General features: G+C 42.5%; 1 protein-coding gene across 1 annotated transcript; it reads right to left on the bottom strand.

The window, feature by feature from the left end:
• Positions 1-4044: 4044 nt before the first annotated feature.
• On the bottom strand, positions 4045-9790 carry LOC139402006 (sphingosine 1-phosphate receptor 1-like). The gene is made up of 3 exons (XM_071146048.1): positions 9717-9790; positions 7542-8140; positions 4045-7362 (listed from the first exon to the last, which is right to left on the bottom strand). The coding sequence occupies exons 2-3, from the start codon at positions 7843-7845 to the stop codon at positions 6434-6436; spliced, it is 1233 nt and encodes a 410-aa protein (XP_071002149.1). The 5' UTR covers positions 7846-8140; positions 9717-9790; the 3' UTR covers positions 4045-6433.
• Positions 9791-25982: the final 16192 nt, after the last annotated feature.

Below are 25982 nucleotides of genomic sequence, written 5' to 3'. Positions count from 1 at the left end.
AACATTCAAATCACAGAGTAGGCTAGAATGTTGTACTCACTTGAAAACAATAATGCAATTATTCATTGTGTTATAGGCGAGTCTACACTCTTAGAGAAAAGGGGTTCCAAAAGGGTTCTTTGGCTGTCCCCATAGAACAACCCTTTTTGGTTTCAGGTAGAACCTTTTTGGGTTCCATGTTGAACCCTCTGTGGAAAGGGTTCTAAACAATCCACTATTCTCACTATGAATGGTGGATAGAGGGCAGGATAGAGCGTTAGGCTGGTAGACTATACTTAGCTGTGGTATTGTAAAAGTTAGCACACGGAAAAGCGTATGCATAAGGGAAGTACCAAAACACCTTGATATAGGGGAGGTGCATGCAAGCAGATTAGGACATTTGGATGGAAGAAATTATGTAGTAAAACCTGCAAAAGAGTGAATGTAAACCAGGGAGAAAACACACAACCCTCCCCCCCGTCCCCCGGCCCAAAAAACAAAACACAATCCTCCCCAAAGCAAAACAAAAGTTTGACAACCCACCCCTATTTTCGACCACCCCTCCCCCCCAGTAAATTGCGATCTGTCCCTAACATTCAATTATGTCATATCTCCATTCTCCAATTACCTGGGGCCTTTAGGAACAGGATCTATGAGGGGGAAAAAAACATGTCTTAGACATGAATTGCACATCAATGCTGTTGATCATTCAGAGACAGAACATCTTAACTGGCAATAACCACCACAGAGCTAAGATGATTGAAACCACTCTTTGCAGAGAAGGTATTTAAAGGCCCAGTGCAGTCAAAAACATGATTTCCCTGTGTTATATATAATTAAACAATATTAGGTTGAATAATACTCTGAAGTTGTAAAAATTTGGATAATGCCCTTTTAGTGTAAAAGCTGTTTGAAAAGTCTGTTTTGGTGGGATGGAGTTTTTTCCTGCCAGGCGGTAAATTAGTTAATAAACCATTAAGAAAGACTTCCAAACTTCTCTGCCAATAGCAGCTAGTTTTCAGTTTTCCCCTCCCCACTCAGACCACTCCTAGACAGTCCTACCAAAATTCTTGCTAGAGAATTTGCTCTTTGCTAAGAAGCTATTTTTGTTTCTGTAAAGACCATTTGAATTGAAAACAATCACAGTATTGTTATCCAGAAATGATTTGATATTGAGGTAAAAATGGCTACATTGGACCTTTAATAAACGTAATATTGCAGCAGAGACCATATTGAAACTCATTCATGTCCAAATTCCAAATGTTAATGTCTATGCTTGAAGGAAAATGAATGTTCACACTTCATTAGTGATGAACAATACACCTTCATTCCAATAACATCACATTGAGCCTTGGGAGACAATTCTGAAATCAGCTTTCATTTGTGTGACACTAGCAACTCATCTGTGTGAATTCAGTCTATCCATGGCCCATTCTGCCATTCCACTGCAGGAAGGAAAGGTAGCCCAGGGCCAGTGTTTGGGTATTCCTGAGACAGATTCATGGGAGTCTCTACCTCGCCATCTACCCTGGGTACAACTTGCTCCTTTGTTGTGCATAAGAGACCTTAGAACAGCTGCGGGGAATCGATTTTACAGTCCTGCAGCACAGGGGTCTGTGCCCCAGGAAGGAGGCTAACGTTAGGGTTCACCGACCTTTGACATCTTTCAGAACATGGTCATTCATGTTCATGGAGGTAGTGGCAAAGTGTGGTGCTAACAAGTGGGGAAACCTATATGCCTACGGTATATACGAAATTTACGTTTGCTGTTGGTCTTCTATATGGTCATCGTATCGTGGAAAACCGGTATGTCGGATTATGTGTTTGATCTATGTATCCAAGTTCGTAGATCAACTCATAGGTTACAACCACACAATACTTCTCTCATGTTTTAAGAGCCATAGTAACAACTGGAGAGAGGGAGAGACAGAGACAGACAGAGGGGGATGATTCATCTGTTTTGTGGTAAACTGTATGTACAGTACACTGTGTGGTATTAGTATTGAATAGATTTGTTTTTTCAGTCCAGCTGGTATTATGTTACTGTATGCTGTACACTACGCTGCTTCTATAGTAGACTCATAAATCATCCACACGTGTCTGGTGTGTGTGTGTTATTCACTGTGAACCGTCTAATAACCTGAAAGCCATCGCTATAGAAACAGATAACCCAGAGGTGTTTAAAGTCTCACAATACTAACAAAAGACACTTCACTCTACGGGGTTAATAATCTTTACATGTTAAACCCGGGTAGATTATTAGGATTGATTTAAATGTCCAGTAAATAGATCTCATGGGGTTGTTTGTGAAACATATTATTCACTGTAAAGGGGGCAACTCAATGATCCTAACTGTGACCCTAATCTATAGAACAGACAGAATTTCTACTTAAAATGGTGGTTTTTTAGACACAAGTGTAAAGTTCATGGAGAAGGTCATTCAAGGAGTTGGTCTGATGGTGCCCTCTGATGTCATCGGCAAAGGAAAACAGAAGAGGAAAGGCCTGCCTGCCCATGTCATGAGTTTCCCTGGAACACCTATTGAGAAATGCCTTTTGTTCAGTAAACAAATGAACTGGAAAGGAGACTGGAGTGGAGCTTTAGAAACCTATAACCCTTTTATTACCTTACATGTGTATGTCCATTTCTGGACCATTTCTGGACCGTATCTATGACGCACAACCAGAGGACAAGACTAGTGTACCTTGGATGAGTTACGAGCTGGGATTATGGCCTGGTGAAACAACACCTCATTATGTCTACATGTAACTAATGTATTCATTAGTGCACCACACTTTTTTTTTGCCAAGGATCATGAAAACAAGCCTTTCTTATTGGACAAGCTCAGGTGGTCATCCCTTCCTGTTACAGTCTTTTTTCTTCCTGTTTGATACTGTATTAATACGACCCTGGTATAACAGGTTAAGAGAGACAGGAAGGCCATGTGTCAGGGGCCTGGCTTTGAAGAATAGGCTCTTTGTGTGTTCGCAGTCAGTCAGACAGGAGCTGGACGACGGAAATATTTGAATCATGTCAGAAGCTATACAGTATCCAGACCAATGTTATTAACAGATGTTGGAGAGGGGGGGTCTGAGACTGTTTCCTGCCACAGTTCTCTAAGAAATGCTATTTCACTCACTCAGCTCCTCCACGAGGGGAGGACATGCACGCCAACGCACGTATGCACAAGTACACGCAGGTTTGCACACACACACATACAGTGCCTTCAGAAAGTATTCATACCCCTTGACTTACTCTACGGTTTGTGTTACAGCCTGAATTCAAAATGTATTCAATTGTTGTTTTTCTCACCCATCTACACACAATACCCCTTAAGGACAAAGTGAAAACATGTTTTCAAACATTTTAGCAAATTTAATTGAAAATTAAATACATAAATATCTCAGTCACATAAGCATTCACACCCCTGTTAGAATCGCATTTGGCAGTGATTACAGCTGTGAGTCATTCTGGGTAAGACTCTAAGAGCTTTGAATAACTGGATAGTACAATATTTTACGGCCGGCTGTATCACAACCGGCTGTAATTAGGAGTCCCATAGGCCGGAGCAAAATTAGCCCAGTGTCGTCCGGGTTTGGCTGGTGTAGGCCGTCATTGTAAATAAACATTTGTTCTTAACTGACTTGCCTAGTTAAATAAAGGTTACATATATTTTTTTAAACAATTAAAAGCTCTGTCAAGTTGGTTGTTGATCACTGCTAGACAGCCATCTTCAAGTCTTGCCATAGGTTTTCAAGTTGATTTAATTCAAAACCGTAACTAGTCCACTAAGGAACATTGACTGTTTTCTTGGTAAGCAACTCTCTGTGTTTTAGGTTATTGTCCTGCTGAAAGGTGAATGTGTCTCCCAGTGTCTGTTGGAATCAGACAACCAGGTTTTCCTCTGTTTTTTTATTTTTACCCATCTACCAACAGGTGCCCTTCTTTGTGAGGTTTTGTAAAACCTCCCTGGTCTTTGTGGTTGAATCTGTGTTTGAAATTCACTGCTGGACTGAGGGACCTTCCAGATGTGTGGGGTACAGAAATAAGGGCATCATTCAAAAATCATGTTTAACACTTTTATTGGAGAGTCCATGCAACTTCTGTGACTTGTTGAGCTCAATTTTACTCCTGAACCTATTTAGGCTTGCCAGAACAAAGGAGTAAAATACTTATTGACTTAAGACATTTCAGCTTTTCATTTGGAATTAATTAGTAAAACATAATTCCACTTTGACATTATGGGGTATTGTCTGTAGGCCAGTGACAAATCCAGTCTGCAACAACAACATATGGAAAAGGAGTTGGAATACTTTCTGAAGGCTCTGTACACCTGTGCATAATCCTGCAGAGTGAACACCAACTTTATAATCAGATTTTTCAGAAAACAGTTGTTTTAATAATGGTAGAACCTTGGTAGTACAAAAAGCATATACTTTACAGTACAAAGTACAAGCCCTAACAAATTCCTTTAGAAATACAAAAATAAATTGCTCAATACACACCACACAGTACAAAAGTATGGTGCACCTTCTCATCCATCCAAATACAGAACACGATTTATTTTGGAATTGCTAGATGACATTACCAGTTTAAATGTTGAAAAATATACATTCAGGTCCATAGACTGTATAGGAAAAGCCTCTCTAAAGCCAGAAATAACAGATGTGTCAATGGGTTTGTAACTTAGAATTGCACTGTATACATCTGTGTATCTTCCTTCTTTGATCTTGATTTATAGCTGACAAGCACGTTCTAGTCTAACGTTACCAAACAGCCAATGCAGCTGGATGATGCCGACTAGCAGGTTAGGATGGTAACCTGTTACCTGGTGATCTGTTGTTTCATCGGTTATAACACGGTCTTCAAAACAGAGACCCCCAAGTGCAACAGACGGTTCTTATCGATACAATAACACAAGAGGAACACGAAGGACTGCATGAAGTCCTTTGCTTGGGGAAGAAGTCCATCACTGATTAGAGCTGCAGGTAGTTGGGTTCATAGTGACATTCTTATAGTAGTGTTTTTGTATTGTAGTGTGTGTGATGGCATTTAAAATATGAATTCCAATCAGGAACCAACAGGTAGTTTCCACTTGACTGAGTAAGCCCAGAACAACAGCTAAAATGCCACTAAAACAGTGGGGCGATTTTCTACTCAAATTATAATCTTAGTCACGGGTGGCTGGTGGCACCTTAATTGGGGAGGAGGGGCTTATAGTGATGGCTGGAACATAATTAATGGAACGGTAGAAAACACTTGGTTTATATGACTTTTAACACCATTCCATTTATTCCATTCCAGCCATTATTATGAGCCGTCCTCCCCTCACCAGCATCCTGTGATCTTAATATTGTTTGACATCTCCCTCCACATCCAGGTACCATAATGTTTAGGTGCATGCGTAGGTTTCCATTGTGTGTTTGTGTTTCAAAGAGCAACTGGTGGGTGAAGAACACAGCATCCACTTCCTGTATAGGCTTCTGTTTGGGCACACTGTGTAGCTGTATGGGGTTATCACAACCGGCGTCTCGGAGTGTACCCCAAATGTCAAAAGTAGTGCACTGTATAGGGAATAGGGTGTCATTTGGGACACAGACAGGCACAACATGGACCTTCGAGCCAGCGAAGTCCAGGTGTCCACAGGCATATTATTATTATGTCCATATTATGCCTTCTTTAATGCATTTCAAACAACAACAACAAAAACATAGAAAATGTTGGGTGAAGTAAACCGAGGCGCACACGCCACAACAACTCAACATGGTTGGAATGTCCAGTTTACAGTCTTAGTTCTAGAACAGAATGTCCAATCTTAATCCATGGCTTTCAATGCTCTCTCAATGCAGAGTTAATTTAGTGCAAATCAGTTCTGGAAGGTTTTGTGAATACCAGAAGAGTTGCTTAATTCACATTTTCATTTCTTCCACCTGGCTTGATGTTTAGTCATCATTCTTACAACATCAGTCTTTTGATGTGGTGATATTGCTGCAAGTGCACCACTACAGACTTGCTGAAGAGAGATATGTCTGAACTTGATGCTCTCATCAAAAACACCTGTAGATATATCTGTCGCAATCATAGATCATTCACCTGTCTTTTTGAGGGTTTGCTCTTAGATTTAGTTCATTCGCCAGAAGAGAGCTATAGATGTAGGCTAGTCTGCCGGAGGCCATCGGAGTTGAGTTGCCAAACAGGAAGTGATGCAGTTTTCAGATGGCCATATTGAGCACTCCTGTTGTCCACCACGTCAATATGAAGTTCACTCCATAGAAATACAATTACTGGAAGGGACAAAGCCCCTAATTCTATGGTTTACTCTCTCAAACACAGAGCTGCCCAAAGGGTCCCTCAGGTCTTGTCTTTTCAGGAGGCCATATGGAGCACTTATGTTGTCCATCTTCTATAGGGAGTTAGTTCCCTGTCCATCACAGAGCTATCCACATTAGGCTCTTTAAACCTTGAAGAGCTTGGGGTAGAGAGTCTTTATGGGTGACTGAGCCGTGACGATGTTCCCAGAGGAGATCGTCGTCTCCAGGCCTTCCAGCTTCTTCGATGCCACCTCCGTCTTACTGAAGCTACACTCCAGGAACGGCACCCCCATCCTCTTCACCTGCCCGTCCTTGGTCATGAGACACGGGCGGCAGAGCAGTTTTAAAATAGCGCGACGCATGTCTTTGCTGGTCAGGGTGTATATTATGGGGTTGAGGAGCGAGTTCACCATGGCAACGCCCAGGAAGTAGTCCGCCTTGAGGAGCAGTCGGCAGCGGCGGGCAGGGCAGAATGAGTCTAGGCCGAGGAGGAGGAAGAGCGGCAACCAACAAGCGATGAAGACGCCGAGTACAATAGTGACTGTCTTGAGGAGCGCCATGTACTTCTGGGATTTCCTGGCGAGGCCTTTGCGAAGGCTTCCCTTTGCTCCTCCGAGGCGTTGGCGCTGGGTGTTAGTGCGCACGATACGGAAGACGCGGGCGTAGAGAACGACGATGGCGAGGAGCACGCCGCTGAACACGGACACGCAGCACAGGATGTAAGACTTGGCGTAGAGCGGGAGAACCGTGGAACAGTGGTCCAGATGACCCATACAGTTCCAGCCCAGGACGGGGAGCACCCCCAGCAGCCCTGCTAACGCCCAGCTCCCCCCGATCAGAGCCAGCAGCCGACCCTTCTTTGCCCCGTGGTATGGTTTCATTGTCACCATGGTAACGTGGCGTTCTATAGCGATGGCCAATAGGCTGATGACGGAGGCGGCTAATGTGATAAAGACGCCTCCTTCCCTCAGAAACCAGAGTATTGGAGTTAGTCTCAGTGTATTAGGACCAGACATGATGATATTAGCCATGTAGGTGACACCGGCCAGGAGGTCTGACAGAGTCAGGTTACCTAGGAAGAAAATATAGAAAATTAATGGAATTGCATATGGTGGATTTTTTAAAATTATATTGTAACATAAAAAAAATTAAAAGTTATATAACGTATAGTCAAGTATAGTCAATATAGTATAGTCAAGTTGTCCTCTGAAGAAAGGGGGGTGGGTGTAGGACAAAAACAACAACGGTTACCTAGGAGATAGTACATGGGCAGGTGGAACTTCTTATTGGTCCAGATGGCTATTAGAACCACAGCATTCTCCAGGACGATAAGAAGACACACTACCAGGAAGGCTATGGCTTCAGGTTTTAACCCTTCACGATACCTGTCTGTCTGGAGCTTGCCTGTGTAGTTGTAGTGCGTCACAATGACATCATTGTTCTGGTAATCCCAGAAGAATTGGAGCAGGCTTGGAGAGGTGTTGGTGGGTAGAGAGCCTATAGATTCAGTGGGGAAGGTCCCAGCGTAAGCAGCACGGGAGGCTTCCATCTCCATGTTTCTGTTGTTTGTTAAGTCTTCTTTAGTGAACTCTTTGGTTGACTTTTTAATACCTTATTCTAGGTATTAATTAACGCATAGTTTAACTTGTCTTGCTTCAGTTACCGATCAATACCAGTTGGTATGGGGGATCTCTGTGAGTTTCGCTCCATAGAATGACAGAACTATAATCCAATAGGTGTTAGTTGCAGCTGAGTCAGGTAGTGGTTTTCTTTCCCCACGTTTCTGATCACAGGTGTTATGCTTGTCAATGCCACCAGGGGTCTTGACTGAGCCGCTTATTGTCCAACTCCTGTGAATTAAATAATACAGAGGACATTATGGTGAGAACAGTACAGTATGACTAATTACAAACACATCATGAAAAACAAATAAACAAACACATTTTTAAAAAATAACTAAAAACATGTATCTACATTTTAATTTTAATTAAATGAGCCTATTGAAGGCAATCTTTAATTCGTTGCCCTAAAACGTTTGCTATAGTGATTTATTTTTTATTAAAACATTGGGCTTATGGAAGTGTGGAGCAGAGTCGACATTGAGATAGCGACACATGCGCTTAGTTTAAAACACATAGTGACCACTTGGGGTAAAGGTTTTGACTGAGTTAGCGAGTACCTAAAGAGGCCATGTGAAATGTTTCAAGCTCTTTCCTTAACTACCTTAATTCTGTTTAAAGAGTGAGTTAATCACGTTAACGATATTAGACATTCAGCGTCATAACAGTGCGTGCGTAAAGTTGGCACACGCGGACACTTTCACCTGCCAGCTTCGTCATAGCACAGTCGGGGTGAAATGTCAGTAGGTTGGAGTAAATTTGAGTTGCTCAAGTTTCCAGAAGGAAATCAATGTAAAATGTATGGAATTTAATCTGGAATGCAGATACTTTCATAAATAATGCCTTGTCAAAAGAAATCGAAACCAGAGTGGAGAATGTCTTTGATCAGATAATGTTTATGTAAGAAACCCATTAAGTGTCAACCGGGTCGCATTCCTTTGAGTCTTGTGTTTTGAGAATGGATTTTTTTTTCTTCTTGCCTTGAGTCATATGGTAAGATTTTTAAAAATGGCCTTGTCTGGAAACGTTAACTCGAATCTAATCTGTAGCCAATGAAATTAGGGCAACAAACTTGACGTTTCAAGGTTCAAACTATAGAATTGCTAGGAATTAGAATGCTCAATTTAATAGGATGTATATGTTTAAAAAAAAAAAAATGCATAGCCAACACAAATTCCACAATATAGCCTGGATATAATAGGATACATATAGAGAAGTCTAACTGTTCTTAAAAATATGATAGTGACCGTTGTTGTATCTCACTGCACATTTCCATGGAATCACATCCCACTAAGCAAAATTGGTTCAGACGTTTTTTCAACGTCTTGTGCTCATATGCCTAAATTTCCAATTCAGCCCATTGACTGGTAATTACCCCAATCACATCAGATCTTTATCAGAACTGATCTAATTGGTCAAAAGACTGCCTGTCTAAATTCAGCCTAATTGCCGTACGCTGATTACCCCAATAACGTCTCATTGCGATGGGCATGGTCTGTAAAGTTCCCACGGTCCACAGACCAAAAATAAGTTACCGGCTTGTGCATTCCACACAACAGGCTACATACATGTCAAACGAAATCTAATAAACAGAAAGTGAAATTGGATTCAACCGAATTCAAACATGTTCTGAGAAGAGATTCAGCACACTGCAGACAGACACCCTTATCTTTTACAACAGATATAAAGTAAGACGCAATTCTAGCGCGTAAAAGCAACGCATCCAATGACTGCGTATTTGGTAAAACTCTTTCTATTAACATAGATTAGCACTGCGACATTGCATACAGATGTGAAATAAACCTACCTTGAATATTATTTGTAGAGATCTTATCAATGCGTTGAAGAGAATCCACACTAACCACCGCACAAGAGAGAACTGACAAGCAAGACACCGGAGCAGCAGAACCTAACTGAAAAATCCAGGGGGGTTGGTTTTAGCCCAATCTCTCTCCTCTCTCCGTCTCCCCTCTCTCTCTCTCTCTCTCTCCTCTCTCTGTCTCTCTCTCTCTCTCCTCTCTCTACACATTAACCATTGATGTTTTGGGACTCAATTCAACTTTCAAAATACAGGGACAAGCAGTACACGCAGGGAAAAGTGAGGAGGCAAGAGAAAAGCATATTGTCGAAGATTTTTAGTATTGTGGTTCCTTGAATTTTTTGGGGCCATAGAAATATAATTCATATAATTTACCCACAGAACATATGGCTGGATTCTATAGTCGAATACTCATTTGATTATTTATTATGATGCCTGTTTCATGGGAGACAGAACACATGAAACAGTTGTATCTCTCTGGCTTGATTATCGTAGATAGTTATCATCTGGAAGTGTAAATAAATGCAATGTTTATGTAGTGTTATAGACTAGCCTAATTCCAGAGATTGTCAGTAATTCTAGTAACATGCTCAGACCCGCTATGTGTTGTCACCTGCCAAACCGCTCCAGGCATTGGCTACAGATTGAACCATGTCTGTTGGAACAGAACAGAACATGGCTACAGATTGAACCAGGTCTGTTAACACTGAGAGTGCCCAACCAACCACTGTAATGTAATGTCCCATGATTGGGATGTCTGGCTTAAAGCATGTACCATACACGTGTGTGTGTGTGGGTGCGTACATATACTGGATACAGGGCTGTGCACATACCTTTGGAGAGGCAGGTGTTCAAAGACACTCATCCCACTGTCAGCAAGCTACCTAGCCTAAGCTACTGCTCACAGAGAGGGCAGTATATGGGCTATCAGCTGAGCGTAGAGGATGTAGGCTAAATCAGCTAACTAGTTAGTTAACTAACTGCTAGCTTTGCTGTTGTAACTATTGAACTACTCTTTACCTGTGATTGGAGTTTGTTCTGCTGCTAACATCAGCGTTGTAGGCCTACTTGAGAAACAGTCTAATTGAACCCTTCCCTGACCGTGAGAGACGACATACAACTTAGAAAGTAACCCGTGTGTTATTACTCATACTACCGCTAGGTGTCAGTAGATTCTGCTTGTGCAACAGCAGGAGGATGGTGGCAGCGGAGCGGGGGAGGGGGGATTTTCCAACATTAGAAAATGAGAAATGAGCTAAATTTAATACATTCTTTACAGAACAGCAGAGACCCAACCCATCTGAATCAGCAAAGTCTTACTATACTTGTGAGAACTTTATGGAGACCAGCATCCCTAACCCCTAACTCTAACCTTCACCCCTAAACCTAACCACTAACCCTAATTCTAACCTTAACTCTAAACCTAACCCTAACTCTAACCTTCACCCCTAAACCTAACCACTAACTCTAATTCTAACCTTAACTCTAAACCTAAACCTAACTCTAACCTTCACCCCTAAACCTTCACCCCTAAACCTAACCACTAACCCTAACTCTAACCGTAACCCCTAAACCTCACCACTAACCCTAATTCTAACCTTAACTCTAACCTACTAACCCTAATTCTAACCTTAACTCTAAACCTAACCCTAACCCTGACTCTAACCTTCACCCCTAAACCTAACCACTAACCCTAATTCTAACCTTAACTCTAAACCTAACTCTAACCTTAACCACTAACTCTAACCTTAACCCCTAAACCTAACCACTAACCCTAATTCTAACCTTAACTCTAAACCTAACCTAAGTGAGGACTGGCAAAATGTCCTCACTTCTCTGAATTTTTGTTGGTTTACTATTCTTGTAAGGACTTTTGGTAATCACAGTATACTAAAACATGTACACACACACACACACACACACACACACACACACACACACACACACACACACACACACACACACACACACACACACACACACACACACACACACACACACACACACACAAAATCCATATAAATCAAGTCTCCCACTCCAACGTGGGAGGTGAATGTGACACCTGAATGTTGATCCACATATCATTCAAATGAGAGGTTCCACCAACTGTTTGTCGGCGGTTGTATTATGGATATCCTGCTCTAATCCTGTTGGCTGTTCCAACATTCTACCTGTAGCGTATATAAACACGCCTGGGTTCAAATAATATATGTATCCTTTCAAATACTTTCAGCATTTCTCAGAGCCTGCCTGAAGTGCTAGATGGGCAGGGTTTGCACTTTCAAGTACTCCGTTGGTTCCATAGCGCCAGACAATCTCAACCAACCACAGCTTAAGTATTTGTAAGAAACAACTACTAATTGAACCCAGGTCTAGTACATATAACCAGGTGAGCCCAAGAGACAATGCCTTTCCCCTCCTCACAAACTACTGTTTGTTTATGGGATTAGCGTTAGCTGGGAGCTACCCTGATCACCCTCCCAGGGGGATTAAGTCTGGTTCCTGTGTGTGTGTGTGTGTGTATGTGTATGTGTGTGTGTGTGTGTGTGTGTATCTGTGTCTGTGTCTGTGTCTGTGCGTGCGTGGGTGGGAGCGTGTGTGTGTGGGTGTGTTCTCATGTGATTGTCTTCTCAGCGTGTGTGCACGCGCTCATGTATGGACATACGGGTCAAGTGCCTGCATTTCTCCTAGTCTGATAATGTCAGTTAAGGACGGCTCGTTGACACACTGACACACATGAGAGGATCAACAGAGTAAACATTTATCATAGGCTGAGCCAACTTGAAAAAAGGCCAGTCTGCTTGTCTTCAAGGAATAACAGAAAATGCAGCAAAGACTAGGTCTACATCCCAAAACAGCACCCTATATTTCTCTATATAGGGAATAGGGTGTCATTAGGGATGCACACTAAGTGTCCAAAGGCTGTGAAGTATTTGCAGTTAATCATGTCAGTAATGTTAGTTCATCATATCAAAGCAGTAGCTCTGCCCACCGGTGAAGTGGAGCAGAGCATGCTGGGCGATCTCCAGCTCAGAGAAGAAGATCAGCTGCAGAGAAGTCAAGTGAGAGAAAGTTCCAGCCATCCTTGTGTTTTCACACCAGTTAGCTTTCATTGTGTTAGACAAGGCCAGTGTGCGTCCTTGTTGATATGCAAGTACATATTTCATATCTTTCAGGTGTTTATGTCATATTTATGGTTATGCTATTTAGTAGTTTCTACTGCGAGCTAGTTATTGTGAGATGGCTAGCTCTGTTTTGGTTGTCATATCATTTGGGACATGTAACCCTGTATTTGTAAAGGATAATGTCCCCCAGTGCGTTGTTTATATGCCCTGTAATTGTATGGGTGTATGGTATATCACGTAGGCCGAGCAGTTTCCGTACCAGGCAGTGATGCAACCAGTCAGGATGCTCTCGATGTTGCAGCTGTAGAGCCTTTTGAGGATCTGAGGACCCATGACAAATCTTTGTAGTTTCCTGCCCTCTTCACGACTGTCTTGGTGTGCTTGGACCATGTTAGTTTGTTGGTGATGTGGACACTAAGGAACTTGAAGTTCTCAACCTGCTCCACTACAGCCCCGTCGATGAGAATGGGGGCATGCTCGGTCCTCCTTTTCCTGTAGTCCACAATCATCTCTTTTGTCTTGATTATGTTGAGGGATAGGTTGTTATTCTGGCACCACCCGGCCAGTTCTCTGACCTCCTCCCTCTAGGCTGTCTCGTCGTTGTCGGTGATCAGGCCTACCACTGTTGTGTCGTCTGCAAACTTAATGATGGTGTTGGAGTCGTGCCTGGCCACGCAGTTGTGGGTGAATAGGGAGCACAGGAGGGGACTGAGCACGCACCCCTGAGGGGCTCCAGTGTTGAGGATCAGCATAGCAGATGTGTTGCTAACTACCCTCACCACCTGGGGGCGGCCCGTCAGGAAGTCCAGGATCCAGTTGCAGAGGGAGGTGTTTATTGATGAGCTTTAAGGGCACTATGGTGTTGAACGCTGAGCTGTAATAAATGAATAGCATTCTCACGTAGGCGTTCCTTTTGTCCAGGTGGGAAAGGGCATTGTGGAGTGCAATAGAGATTGCATCATCTGTGGATCTGTTTGGGCGGTATGCAAATTGGAGTGTGTCTAGGGTTTCTGGGATAATGGTGTTAATGTGAGCCATTACCAGCCTTTCAAAGCACTTCATGGTTACGGATGTGAGTGCTACGGATCTGTAGTCATTTAGACAGGTTGCCTTAGTGTTCTTGGGCACAGAGACTATGGTGGTCTGCACAGAGACTATGGTGGTCACTACTGTTATAGCCTCACTACTGTTATAGCCTCGCTACTGTATATAGCCTCGCTACTGTTATAGCCTCACTACTGTTATAGCCTCACTACTGCATATAGCCTCACTACTGTTATAGCCTCACTACTGTTATAGCCTCACTACTGTTATAGCGTCACTACTGTTATAGCCTCGCTACTGTTATAGCCTCACTACTGTTATAGCCTCACTACTGTTATAGCCTCGCGACTGTTATAGCCTCTACTGTATATAGCCTCACTACTGTTATAGCGTCACTACTGTTATAGCCTCACTACTGTTATAGCCTCACTACTGCATATAGCCTCACTACTGTTATAGCCTCTGTTATAGCTGCCTCACTACTGTTATAGCCTCACTACTGTTATAGCCTCACTACTGTATATAGCCTCGCTACTGTTATAGCCTCACTACTGTTATAGCCTCACTACTGTTATAGCGTCACTACTGTTATAGCCTCACTACTGTATATAGCCTCACTACTGTTATAGCCTCACTACTGTTATAGCCTCACTACTGTATATAGCCTCACTACTGTTATAGCCTCACTACTGTTATAGCGTCACTACTGTTATAGCCTCACTACTGTTATAGCCTCACTACTGTTATAGCCTCACTACTGTATATAGCCTCACTACTGTTATAGCCTCACTACTGTTATAGCCTCGCTACTGTATGCAGCCTCGCTACTGTATATAGCCTCGTTACTGTTATAGCCTCGCTACTGTATATATCCTCGCTACTGTATATAGCCTCTCTACTGTTATAGCCTCGCTACTGTATATATCCTCGCTACAGTATATAGCCTCGCTACTGTATATATCCTCGCTACAGTATATAGCCTCTCTACTGTATATAGCCTCACTACTGTTATAGCCTCACTGCTGTATATAGCCTCACTACTGTATATAGCCTCGCTACTGTATATAGCCTCACTACTATATATATCCTCGTTACTGTATAGAGCCTCTCTACTGTATATAGCCTCACTACTGTTATAGCCTCTCTACTGTATATAGCCTCACTACTGTTATAGCCTCACTGCTGTATATAGCCTCACTACTGTATATAGCCTCACTACTGTATATAGCCTCACTACTGTATAGAGCCTCTCTACTGTATATAGCCTCACTACTGTATATAGCCTCTCTACTGTATATAGCCTCACTACTGTTATAGCCTCTCTACTGTATATAGCCTCACTACTGTTATAGCCTCTCTACTGTTATAGCCTCACTGCTGTATATATCCTCGTTACTGTATATAGCCTCACTACTGTTATAGCCTCTCTACTGTATATAGCCTCACTACTGTTATAGCCTCTCTACTGTTATAGCCTCACTGCTGTATATATCCTCGTTACTGTATAGAGCCTCTCTACTGTATATAGCCTCACTACTGTTATAGCCTCTCTACTGTATATAGCCTCACTACTGTTATAGCCTCTCTACTGTATATAGCCTCACTACTGTTATAGCCTCTCTACTGTTATAGCCTCACTGCTGTATATATCCTCGTTACTGTATATAGCCTCACTACTGTTATAGCCTCACTACTGTATATAGCCTCACTACTGTTATAGCCTCTCTACTGTTATAGCCTCACTGCTGTATATATCCTCGTTACTGTATAGAGCCTCTCTACTGTATATAGCCTCACTACTGTAATAGCCTCTCTACTGTATATAGCCTCACTACTGTTATAGCCTCTCTACTGTTATAGCCTCACTGCTGTATATATCCTCGTTACTGTATATAGCCTCACTACTGTTATAGCCTCTCTACTGTATATAGCCTCACTACTGTTATAGCCTCTCTACTGTTATAGCCTCACTGCTGTATATATCCTCGTTACTGTATAGAGCCTCTCTACTGTATATAGCCTCACTACTGTTATAGCCTCACTGCTGTATATATCCTCGTTACTGTATAGAGCCTCTCTACTGTTATAGCCTCACTGCTGTATATATCCTCTCTACTGTATATAGCCTCACTACTGTTATAGCCTCTCTACTGTATATAGCCTCACTACTGTTATAGCCTCACTACTGTTATAGCCTCTCTACTGTATATAGCCTCACTACTGTTATAGCCTCTCTACTGTATATAGCCTCACTACTGTTATAGCCTCTCTACTGTATATAGCCTCACTACTGTTATAGCCTCACTACTGTTATAGCCTCTCTACTGTATATAGCCTCACTACTGTTATAGCCTCTCTACTGTATATAGCCTCTCTACTGTTATAGCCTCACTGCTGTATATATCCTCTCTACTGTATATAGCCTCACTACTGTTATAGCCTCTCTACTGTATATAGCCTCACTACTGTTATAGCCTCACTACTGTTATAGCCTCTCTACTGTATATAGCCTCACTACTGTTATAGCCTCTCTACTGTATATAGCCTCACTACTGTTATAGCCTCTCTACTGTATATAGCCTCTCTACTGTATATAGCCTCAGTACTTTTATAGCCTCTCTACTGTATATAGCCTCGCTACTGTTATTTTTCACTGTTTTTTTACTGTTGTTTTTATTTCTTTACTTATCTAATTGTTCACCTAATTACATTTTTAAAATAAAAAATCGCACTGTTGGTTAGGGCCTGTAAGTTAACATTTCACTGTAAGGTGTTGTATTCGGTGCACGTGCCAAATACACTTTGATTTGATTTACATGGGTATTACATTGTATTTCCCTGCTTAGAGGTAGTCCAGTTCATTGTGCAGTTGTAGCCCAGTACTGAAGATGATGGTGCTATGCTTTGTAGTACACGTGCAGGGACACCCCTTTGATCTCAAATGAGTACAGTCATGTTGTATTGCACTGTATGGTCCTGTATAGCATTATGTTATAGCCCATTATGTTATAGCCCTTTACACACACACACACACACACACACACACACACACACACACACACACACACACACACACACACACACACACACACACACACACACACACACACACACACACACACACACACACACACACACACACTTTGGTTGAAGCAAGTTGCCAGACAATTCAGTGCCTTATCCCATCTATACTACATACACTGTGCGGTGCTGTTCCGGGCCTGTTTATTCAGCATTATTAAACCACCTCAACTGGAACCTGTCTGTCATCTGTGTCCTTACCAGCACACGGGACATAACACATAAAGTAGAACCTAACCTGAAGAATATACAGTCTCCCAGTCCTTGCTTACACTAGGCGTTTCAAACTTATTCCGAGACCTTGGGGATATTAAGACATCATCCCCCCTCCCCCCACACACACAAGAAAGGTGCAGTGAAATGGCTCATGTGTGTGTATGTGTGTCCATGTTTACGTGCATGCTTGTGTGTGTCCCCATGTGTGTGTCTCTAGTGTTTGTGTGTCTGTCTGCGTCATCACCACCAAATCACTTCCTGTGCTGCTGTGGTGTGGGAGTGTGTCCCTATCAGGGGGTCATTACAGACTAATACCCTGTGATTGCCTGTCCTGTGAGTGAAAGCAGACAGAGGCCTTGAACATCATAGGGCCTCCGTGGGACGATGGTGTCTGTCTCATGTGGGGCGGATGAGTGATCTAACAGACAGGCAGGGCTGGTGAGTGTTGGGCTGAGGAAATGCAGTCTCCTTTTCTGTTTCTCTCCCTCTGTTTTTCTCTCTCACTGTCAGTCTTCTCATCTTATTCACTAACTCTCATTTGGTTGTCCTCCTCTCCCTCTTTCTCTCCCTCTCTCTCCATCCCATACCCACTTTCTCTCCCTCCCATTCTCTCTCTCTCTCTCTCTCACCCACTTTCTCTCTCTCTCTCCCATACCCACTTTATCTTTCTCTCGCTCTCTCTCTCTCCCTCCCATACCCACTTTCTCTTTCTCTCTCTCCCTCCCATACCCACTTTCTCTTTCTCTCCCTCCCTCCCATACCCACCTTCTATTTTTATCTCTCTCCCCAATACCCACTTTCTCTTTCTCTCCCTCTCTCTCCCTCCCATACCCACTTTCTCTTTCTCTCCCTCTCTCTCCCTCCCATACCCACTTTCTTTTTCTCTCCCTCTCATACCCACTTTCTCTCCCTCCCTCTCTCTCCCTCCCATACCCACTTTCTCTTTCTCTCCCTCTCTCTCTCTCCCTCCCATACATACTTTCCCTTTCTATCTCTTCCTCTCTCCCTCCCATACCCACTTTCTCTTTCTATCTCTTCCTCTCTCCCTCCCATACCCACTTTCTCTTTCTCTCTCCCTCTCTCTCCCTCCCATACCCACTTTCTCTTTCTCTCCCTCTCTCTCCCTCCCATACCCACTTTCTCTTTCTCTCCCGCTCTCTCCCTCCCATACTCACTTTCTCTTTCTCTCTCTCCCTCCCATACTCACTTTCTCTTTCTCTCCCTCCATCTCTCTCCCTCCCATACCCACTTTCTCTTTCTCCCTCCCTCTCTCTCCCTCCCATACCCACTTTCTCTTTCTCTCGTATGTCTTTAATACATCAACACTGTGAAGTCATGTACTAGTAAAATAAATTCTCCAGCCCTTTGGCCCACACACACACTAGGATGATGCCGATCCCTTTCAGCTGAACATGCTTCTCTCTTCCCTCTGAGCTGGGATTTGGATGTAGCCATGGCCTTGGGAGCCCTGGCGTTGTGGGCAGTTATGAGGTGAAGGAGGTGATTATTCTAGGTTGACCACAGTCTCTCCCCTACACGGAGGTCGCCATGACGATGATGAGATCCAGGAAGTGAGGTCATAGTGAGGTTTCTATGATTTCTCTGGACTGGCAGAGGTAGAGATTTCTCTGGACTGCCAGACATTTTGACTCACTCATTAGTAGAAGTGCGTTTAAGCTTTTTATGCCCTGATATTTAATGTCTACGTAGAGGGAGATGGTTGTCAAGAGGAGAACGCACGGTAACTGCTCACTCAAAAATCCTTAACTCTCATTGCATTTAATCCTTAACTCTAATGGCATTTCATCCTTAACTCTCATGGCATTTAATCAGGCCTATAAAACTATAAAACGTCAGGCCCATTTATTTCACTACTTCAGCTCTACATGTATAGAAAACAGCCTTATAGGCTACAGCCACCAGCTCTATAGCTACACAGCCTTATAGGTTACAACCACCAGCTCCATAGCTACACAGACATAGGTTATAGCCACCAGCTCTATAGCTACTCAGCTTATAGGTTACAACCACCAGCTCTATAGCTACTCTGACTTATTGGCTCCAATCACCAGCTCCATAGATACACAGACTTATAGGCTCCAACCACCAGCTCTATAGCTACACAGCCTTATAGGTTACAGCCACCAGCTCTATAGCTATTCTGCCTTATTGGCTCCAACCACCAGCTCTATTGTTACACAGCCTTATAGGTTACAGCCACCAGCTCTATAGCTACACAGCCTTATAGGTTACAACCACCAGCTCTATAGATACACAGCCTTATAGGTTACAACCACCAGCTCTATAGCTACTCTGACTTATTGGCTCCAATCACCAGCTCCATAGCTACACAGACTTATAGGCTCCAACCACCAGCTCTATAGCTACACAGCCTTATAGGTTACAGTCATCATCTCTATAGCTACACAGCCTTATATGTTGTAGCCACCAGCTCTATAGCTACACAGCCTTATAGGTTATAGCCACCAGCTCTATAGCTACTCTGACTTATAGGTTACAACCACCAGCTCCATAGCTACTCTGCCTTATAGGTTACAACCACCAGCTCCATAGCTACTCTGCCTTATAGGTTACAACCACCAGCTCTATAGCTACTCTGCCTTATTGGCTCCAACCACTAGCTCTATTGTTACACAGACTTACAGGTTACAACCACCAGCTCTATAGCTACACAGCCTTATAGGTTACAACCACCAGCTCTTTAGCTACACAGACTTATAGGTTACAACCACCAGCTCTATAGCTACACAGACTTATAGGTTACCACCACCAGCTCTATAGCTACACAGACTTATAGGTTACAACCACCAGCTCTATAGCTACACAGACTTATAGGTTACAATCACCAGCTCCATCAGTACACAGGCTTATAGGTTACAATCACCAGCTCCATCAGTACACAGGCTTATAGGTTACAACCACCAGCTCTATAGCTACACAGCCTACAACCACCAGGTGCCCATGTCTTTAGAGATACATAATATTTCTGTTTGGCCAACAGTCCTATGTTGTGTTTTGTTTCCTGTTTGGGCCCCAGGAAGAGAGGCCACTGACTTGGCAGCAGATAATTGGGGATCCTAATAAAATACTAAATACTAAATAAATACTACCCAGTATCCTTTATACAAACAAAATAAGGCACTCCCCATGTTTGGTAAAGAAATTAAAAAGCCTTTATAAATTGGACTATCAGAATCCAGTCTCCCTCTTCACCATTCACCAGATTATCATTCCTTCAGGCTATGGCTTGTCACCCCCCCTATTCCCGCCCTGCCCCTCCACGCACACACATTTAAATCCTTACGCACTGATAGGGCCTAACAACAGACCCCAGACCAGGTCACTAATGATAAGAGTGCATTCCTTCCTCAACTGTTACCATCGAGTGTTTTTCTCTCTCTCTCTCTCTCTCTCTCTCTCTCTCTCTCTCTCTCTCTCTCTCTCTCTCTCTCTCTCTCTCTCTCTCTCTCTCTCTCTCTCTCTCTCTCTCTCTCTCTCTCTCTCTCTCTCTGGTTCCAATGGAAGCCCACATCGTTGTGCGTGATGTTTACTCTTTACGCATTGGATCTCTCACTAGTTTAGTTTGGAGTTAGGTTACATGAACAGGACCTGAGACTGTCATTATGTAGTTTAGTTTGGAGTTTGGTTACATGAACAGGACCTGAGACTGTCATTAGGTTGTTTAGTTTGGAGTTAGGTTACATGAACAGGACCTGAGACTTATTAGGTTGTTTGTTTGGATTTTCCACCCCACTTGCAGAAGTTTGGAGTTTCACATGAGCCTCAGTTTATGAGGTTCAATTTCATTTGAAGTGGCCGCAGAGAAAGCACAGTGGCTTTTTGCAGGATGAGTTAAAGTAACTGTCTAGTGTTTCCAGATTTCTATAAAATATGACCTATAATTAATTACAATATAAGTTAAATAGTTTCCCTTCCAATTTTGTTTAATTAAGTATGTTAAAAAACCTATTTTCTGTGTTGGAATGGTGTGGGGGTACCCTAACAAAATAATGGTGTAGACGTATATCGGCCATAAAAAACAAGAATGCGAGTAGACTGCTGATTGGCCAGCTCCTTCTCCTCAGGAGGATGACATCGTCCACTATGAGGGAATTACAAGTATTTTTAAACGGTCTGTTTAATTAAGATACAAGTTTGGGGTGTTTTTTATTTTAAAAATTCTCCAATTTATGCCTTAGCCACAAATATGATATGAATATGTAAAGGGTGAGTCAGCAACATTATTTGGGTATGAGTTAACAGAATATTAACTTTTAATAGTGAGATTTTCACTGGACAGTTACTTTAAGAAATGAGTTCAGAGAAAGTGGGTGGGTGCGGTAAGTGTCTTGTCTTCCACTACTGATATTGGTAGAGTGGTTTTGTGTGGATAGCAGGAAAGAATCCGCAAGCAGTGAGTCATCACAATTAGGCCTAACCCTAATTATCCAGAGAAAATGGCCCCTACTGGCTCAATTACAGAGATAACAAGGAGATTACACCCTGGACAGAAAGAGAGAGAAACAGCTGGGACACCTTTAATATCCTACTCCAGTCTCATTTTCACCTCAATTAACACCTGATTTACTACTTGATTAAAGGTCTTACTCACATTGGCTACGGAGAGCATGTTCACACAGTCGTCCAGAACAGCTGGTGTTCTCACGCATGGTTCAGTGTTGCTTCAGGGTTGGGGTGTAGGGTTTGAGCATAGCCTGAAGGTAGGCAGGGGAAGTTCCCTTGCTGTTTTGTAGGCAAGCCTTGTAGTGGATGCCACCTTCGACTGGAAGCCAATGGAGTGTACGGATGAGCGGGGTGACATGGGAGAACTTATGAAAGTCTGGATATAGTTTGGATGTAGTCAGCCCAGCTCTGGTAGACCACCGTCTTAATGAGAAGCAGACCAGGGCCCTGTTTGGGTTTTGTGTGTGATACATTACAACCCTCTCAGCTCCACTGGACTGTGTAACACATCATAGAGACAGGCAGACAGGCCTCCACAGGGCACGCTGCAACCATGTTCACCTCAGGCCCCCTCCTGTGGACACATCTCATTAAATCTCACTCAATCCCCAAGACTGACGGCTGATGAGTCGCTCATTCCTCCCAGTTGCCAGATTTCACACTTATCCCCTACGGGACCTGTGTGGGTGTCAGTCAAAGACTTCTGACACAGGGAGCCCCAATGGACGCCGTTTCAATGACACATGGTGGTAATCAAAATAAATGAGAGGACGACACAATAAAACACCACACCACACAGCTGTGCAGGCCTGATCCCCTGTGGATCTCAACTCTTGAGGATTGTGTTGCTTGAGTGTAATTTCTGGTATTTTCTCTTTCTAAAGCCCCATGGAATTCCATCTCTCTTTACCCCTTTTAGTTGAAAAGAAACTAGAAATCAGCAAGAATGTGAATGAAAGCCAGACTCAGACCTAGAATGCATCCCAAATGGCACCCTATTCCCTATATAAAAAGTGCACTACTTTTGACCAGAGCCCCATGCGCCCTGGTCAAAATAAGTGCACTATAAAGGGAATAGGTTTGCCTTTTTTTTCCTTTATTTAACCAGGCAAGTCAGTTAAGAACAAATTCTTATTTTCAATGACGGCCTGGGAACAGTGGGTTAACTGCCTGTTCAGGGGCAGAACGACAGATTTTGTACCTTGTCAGTGTTTGTCTTCTCCTGTATCCTGAGCTAATTTGTTGAACATGCAGCCAAGAAGACCGATAAGGTGAAGGGCTGAACTAGCAGAATACCAAGACATGCTCCAGCCTGAAACCCCTTTCGCCCCAGTCTCTTTTGTTCAGGAAGTAGAAGTGCTTTATATGCTGTAGTTCCGGATGGATGGGCAATATGTTTGGCCGAGCACAACCCCAGACACGCAAATGGAGGCTAGCTAAAACGTTAGCGTGACTGGAAAGGATTTGAAGTGAATTCTGAGTTGCTCTCACTTCCTTTTATCCCTTTCAAGTACTTTCTTTAAAGCAGGTTCCTTCCAATTCCAAAATCCATATAAAAAGGGGGGATTCGAGCGAAGGCAAATTAGTTCCTCGCATCCCGATCCTTTTTCAAACGCGACCAAGCGATGATGACAGCGTTACAACGTTGACTCCATTCCTTCCTATTGGTGGTATGGTGTCGTCGTGATATTCTTGTCAGGTTCCCAATAGAGTGAGAGTGTGCGAGCACGGGCAGACCTGGGTTCAAATAGTATTTAACAATATTTCAAGTACTTTAGCTGTACTTGAGTGTGAGACTGGCAGGCTGCAGCGAGCGGGGCTCAGGAGCTTTCTCTAGCACGCCAGGGTCATTAGCTGAGGTTTGGATGGCTCTTCAAGAAATATGACACGTCAAAAAGAACGCTGATGATGATGTACCATGAAACTCAAACTCTGGTTTATTACTCAACATACCGACCAACCCTCAAAAAACCATTAACTCTCCTGGCATTCGATAGAAATGGCAGAACATGAGTGGTTTCTTCAACATTTGGATTCTCTGTAGAACCCCATAAACACTATTGTACTATACTTGTGAGGAAGGTTTTTGGGATGTTTTGAGCATGTTTAGTCAAATGTAAATGTAGGGAAACAACAATGCGAGAGCTAATTCAAAGTTTATGCAGCAGAACATTTCAGACTTGGGAGAATCAATAAGAAAGATGGGAGCAAAACAAATAAAGATAGTTCTTCAACCAGAGTTACTATGAAAAAAAAAGAGGGTTCTTCTATGAAGAGTTACTACAACATGTGTCCTTGATTTGAAGCGAGTTAACACTCTTGGAACTCGTTCAACTGATGGCATATGTGTGTTATCCATAAATCATTTAGTCTCCTCTCTCATTCAGTCCTCTGCTGGATTGTTACATATCACGAGAGTATCTTTTTTTTAAAGCAGCAGTGAATATTTCAACCTCTCTGCACGTCTGTAATATGTCACATCATCCTGGGAATGCCTAGCAACCAGGTGTCAACATTTAAATGAGTTACTGAGGTACTGTTAAGATGTGTAGATGAGCTTCATGCTCACAATACATTCAGTCATAACTTTAGTCAGTAAGACATCATTTATAGCCCATTTGATAATGAGAAGGAAATACATGACTAAACCTATACTTAGCGTGCGCTGTTGTGATTGAGTTGAATATGGTCCTATCTCCTCAGACTGTCACCCATAGAGATCTATAATAATCTCTATGGCCCCACATAAAAACAATTACGTTTACTATAGAATACTACAGTACTTACCATAGAAATATATAGTAAACTGTAGCATACTGTAGAATACTGTACTACCAGTGTATCCCTCGATCATGTGTAGTACTTACTATAGAATGTTGTAGTAGCCCATGTGGCTCAGTAGGTATAGCATGGTGCTTGCAACACCAGGGTTGTGGGTTCAATTCCCATGGGGGACCAGTATGAAAAGTATAACATGTATGCACTAAGTCGCTCTGGATAAGAGCATCTGCTGAAATGTAAAAGTAGAATACTATAATAAATACTACAGTATTACCCCCCCAACACAACAAAACCCTGCACTAAATGCTATAGTAATCTTCATAAAAACACCACAGTCTGCAAAAATGTATCATTTAACTATAGAAAATACTACAGTATTTCATTTGCATATACCCTGTCCATTCCCCTCTCCCCCATAGCCCAATTTATGCCACCCATAAGTGAAAAACGTATATGCCAAGTATAGACCATGTGTTCCAAACAGGTTATCAAAAAGTTCAGAAGCTCCTCTGAAGTATCCATTCAGACCCCAGTCCTACCTAGAGGTTATGGAAAATGTGCTCTTTGAGTGTTTATCCAGTAGGTTTCAAAGATAATAAAAACAAAACACTATAGTAAATAATACAGCAATGTCTGCAAAAACACTAAAGTAAATACTACAGAATATTACAATCTGCAAAAACACTAAAGTAAATACTACAGAATATTACAATCTGCAAAAACACTAAAGTAAATACTACAGAATATTACAATCTGCAAAAACACTAAAGTAAATACTACAGAATATTACAATCTGCAAAAACACTAAAGTAAATACTACAGAATATTACAATCTGCAAAAACACTAAAGTAAATACTACAGAATATTACAATCTGCAAAAACACTAAAGTAAATACTACAGAATATTACAATCTGCAAAAACACTACATGAATGACTATAGTATATACTACATGTATTTTACTACAGTATTTATACTATAGTTAACTGTAAACTAACTACGGGATACTAGATTAAATTCTACAGGACTAAAGTCTGAAAAAACAACAACAGTGAATATTACAGTAAAGTCTGCAACGAACACCACAGTGAATACTATAGTATTTATACCAATGTATACAATAGTATACATTTTTCATGTGGGGAGGCGACACAACCATCACTGTTCATGAAGTCCACAGAGTGGCAGTAGGAGATATGTAATGTGTCATCATCCAGCAGGTTCTGGAAGCCATTCAATTGGTCCATGCGGGTTGGGCCGGACTGAGCCGGGGGAAACGTGAGCCCAACAATGAACTGTAATGTTTTCCTTGGGATCGTCAACGTCAAGTCTCTCTCTCTGTGTGTCAGGATGTGTATCTCTCTCTTTCTCTATGTGTCAGGATATATAATGTAGCCCCCAAACCACATCTCCATCTCAGCACTACCAGCTGGGTCCTGTTTCTGTTTCCTCTCGCTAGCCGAGGAGTGCCGACTGGACTCAACTCGAAGCAGACTTTATTCAATGGGGTATCATGTCTCCA

The sequence above is a fragment of the Oncorhynchus clarkii genome, unplaced genomic scaffold (genome assembly GCF_045791955.1).
Source record: "Oncorhynchus clarkii lewisi isolate Uvic-CL-2024 unplaced genomic scaffold, UVic_Ocla_1.0 unplaced_contig_4448_pilon_pilon, whole genome shotgun sequence".
Lineage (NCBI taxonomy): Eukaryota > Metazoa > Chordata > Actinopteri > Salmoniformes > Salmonidae > Oncorhynchus > Oncorhynchus clarkii.
The sequence above is the reverse complement of the archived record's forward strand: the minus strand, read 5'-3'. Positions and strand labels throughout refer to the sequence as shown.

Bases quoted from the DNA above. Each gene is read 5' to 3' on its own strand.
- LOC139402006 (XM_071146048.1), bottom strand. From the start codon at position 7,845: ATGGAGATGGAAGCCTCCCGTGCTGCTTACGCTGGGACCTTCCCCACT. The intron at 7,363-7,541 runs GTAACCGTTGTT...TTTTCTTCCTAG, and splicing joins GCCCATGTACTATCTCCTAG to GTAACCTGACTCTGTCAGAC.